Source organism: Sardina pilchardus, chromosome 13 (genome assembly GCF_963854185.1).
Source record: "Sardina pilchardus chromosome 13, fSarPil1.1, whole genome shotgun sequence".
NCBI classification, from domain to species: Eukaryota; Metazoa; Chordata; class Actinopteri; order Clupeiformes; family Clupeidae; genus Sardina; species Sardina pilchardus.
Window position 1 is genome coordinate 6,964,924 of NC_085006.1, and position 2,500 is coordinate 6,967,423.

At 55.7% G+C, this 2,500-nt stretch overlaps 1 protein-coding gene across 2 annotated transcripts in view; it reads left to right on the top strand.

Annotated features, from left to right (window-relative positions):
* LOC134099885 (F-BAR and double SH3 domains protein 2-like) overlaps positions 1-2,500 on the top strand; it is a 62,992-nt gene that overhangs the window by 32,168 nt on the left and 28,324 nt on the right. For both annotated transcript variants that reach the window (XM_062552909.1, XM_062552910.1), the window contains exons 4-6: positions 731-810; positions 1,165-1,309; positions 1,553-1,686. In XM_062552909.1, the coding sequence (XP_062408893.1) occupies positions 731-810; positions 1,165-1,309; positions 1,553-1,686 (359 nt within the window). The remainder of the gene's footprint in view (positions 1-730; positions 811-1,164; positions 1,310-1,552; positions 1,687-2,500) is intronic.

Below are 2,500 nucleotides of genomic sequence, written 5' to 3' on the forward strand. Positions count from 1 at the left end.
TGTCTTTGTTGTTGTTGTTTTTGTGAGTGCCCCCCCCCCCCACACTCCATCTGTATGGAGGTAGAGAGAGAGGAGAGAATGGGGGGGGTTATGTGTTTGTCGTTCCTCTCGGTTTGGAGCGGGGCTCTTTTTAATGCCCTCCACTTTCCCATTGAAGCCTCCCCATACGCTCCCCCTCCAGCACTGTGCAAACATATGGCCCTGGCTCCACACTCGGGCCTCCAGCCTATGTTTGTGTGTGCTGTATGAGGAGTTGATTGAGCGAGAGAGAGTGTGTGTGTGTGTGTGTGTTCATGTGTGTGCGTGTAAATGGTTGATTGAGAGAGGGAGGGGAGGAGGAGGGGGGCGGTATATTTGTGTGTGACGGCTGTTGCTGGGTCTTTTGTCTCTCATGCTGCTTTAATTGATGACTGTTTATGGTGTGGGCCGTGAGAAGACACACATGGCCCCCCCAGCGCGCTCGTGCTGATCTGATGCTCCGTGGGGCCTCGCCAACACTGACGGCCTCTCATGCAACACACACCCCTCTACAGTACACTGCAGGCTCCTCCAGTACAGTACAGGCTTATGCCAGCTCAGGGATCCACTGGGACTTGGGTCTATGACCCTGCTGTGTGACCAGTCCAGCTGTTACGTGAAAGTAGTTATCTAACATCTCATCTCTCTTTTCTCTCTCTCTCTCTCTGTGTGTGTGTGTGTGTGTGTGTGTGTGTGTGTGTGTTTGTGTTAGGCTCTGCAAAAGCTGGCCAGCCAGTACCTGAAGAGGGATTGGCCCGGGATCAAACCGGACGACCAACACACGGACTACAGGTGAGCGTGGTTTCTGATTTTTACCTGGCCAAGTGTGAGCCGTGTGTGTGTGTTCCTCCCTGTGTTAGCAGGGCAGCCTCGCTGTCTGTTGAGCCGCACGCTTGATTTGCTCTGTTTTTTATTTTGGCTGTCAGGTGGAAATGGATGTGCTGGGAATTGATGCACTTGAGGGAGACTGTGTGTGTGAGTGTGTATGTGTCTGCCTTGTACGTGCTGAGATTATTCAGTTCTCTCTCCTGTCTTCTCTCGCTCTCTCTCTCTTCTCTCTTTCTCCCGTCTCCTCTCTCTCTCATCTCTCTCTCTCTCTCTCTCTCTCTCTCTCTCTCTCTCCATCTCTCTCTCTACCTGCCGTAGGAATGTGTATGCGGTGTGGAGGGCCTACCTGGAAGGCACGGTCCAGGTGACGCAGTCGCGCATCAACGTCTTCGAGAACTACAAAAACGACATCACAGATCCAGCCAAAACCGTCCGGCTCTACAAGGAGCAGCAGCTAAAAAGGGTACAGAGATGGACAGATAGAGAGAGCGCGAGAAAGAGAAAAACACTATTCCTGTCTTGATGGGTTGTGAGGTTGTTGAGCATTGCCGTTTCATTGAAGTGTGTGTGCGTGTGTGACTGCGTGCATGTGTACATCTGTGAGCAGTTCAGCACATTGCATTGGCATGGCAGAGTGCCCGTTGTGGTGTTTGCCACCCCACGGCCCCCCTGCTGACGGCGCCCCCTGTCTGCCCCCTGTGTGTAGTGCATCGAGCAGCTGGGCCGCATCCAGACGGAGCTGCAGGACTCGGTCAAAGACCTGGCCAAGTCCAAGAAGAAGTACTTTGAGCTGGAGCAGATGGCCCAGGCCGTCCGGGAGAAGGCCGACATCGAAGCCAAGTAGGTGCCGCGCCTCGCTGCGCCCGTCTCCGCGAGGGGTGGGGGGGGGGGACGCTAACCGCTAACCGCACCTAGGAGCCCGGCCAGTTAGCGCCCGACAGGGAGGGAGGCCGCTCGCGCCAGCAGCTCCTGGGGCTGTCCCAGATTTATCGGCTGACCAGAAAGCGCCTTTAAAGTCTCAGAAGCGTGTCCTCCTGTCCTGCACCCACTATGGATGGCACCGCTAATGCTGGAGCAGCACAACAAGACGGGCCGGCTCCCCCCCCCCTCGGTCCAGTCACAGTCATTATAGATTCGGCGCACAATTGTCTCACGGCTTCAAAAAGTCCACTGGGCAGCGCCGGCTGGAATGCCCAAAAAAAAGCCCTTTTGTGTCGACCTGTTTATTCACAGGGTGCAGAGTCTGAGTCAGGTGAACGCCGCCGCCACTCTTCTGCTGGACACAGCGCATTCAGCAGGACAAGAGCGGACAAGAGAGACAGGAAAGGGAGCGAGAGAGTGACAGGCTCGGTGACGGAGGGAGGGAACGAGGGATGGAGGGAGGAGGGAGGAGGGAGTCGAGCGAGCGAGTAAGAGGTCGGCCACCAGGAACGGTGCGCTGGCTGACGGAGTCCGTATTGATCGGGCGGTCAGACCAGCTCTGCATTTTATTACTCAGCGCAAAGTGGACAGGAATTGAAATTACCTGTTGGGGGCTGAGGGGTTGGGGAGGGAGGGACAGCTGATACACTCAGGCTGTCCTCGCTGGGTAGGGGGACATCGGGAGGTCGTTTCTCAATGCCACTGTGCCAAAATGAACTCCATTGTTATGCAC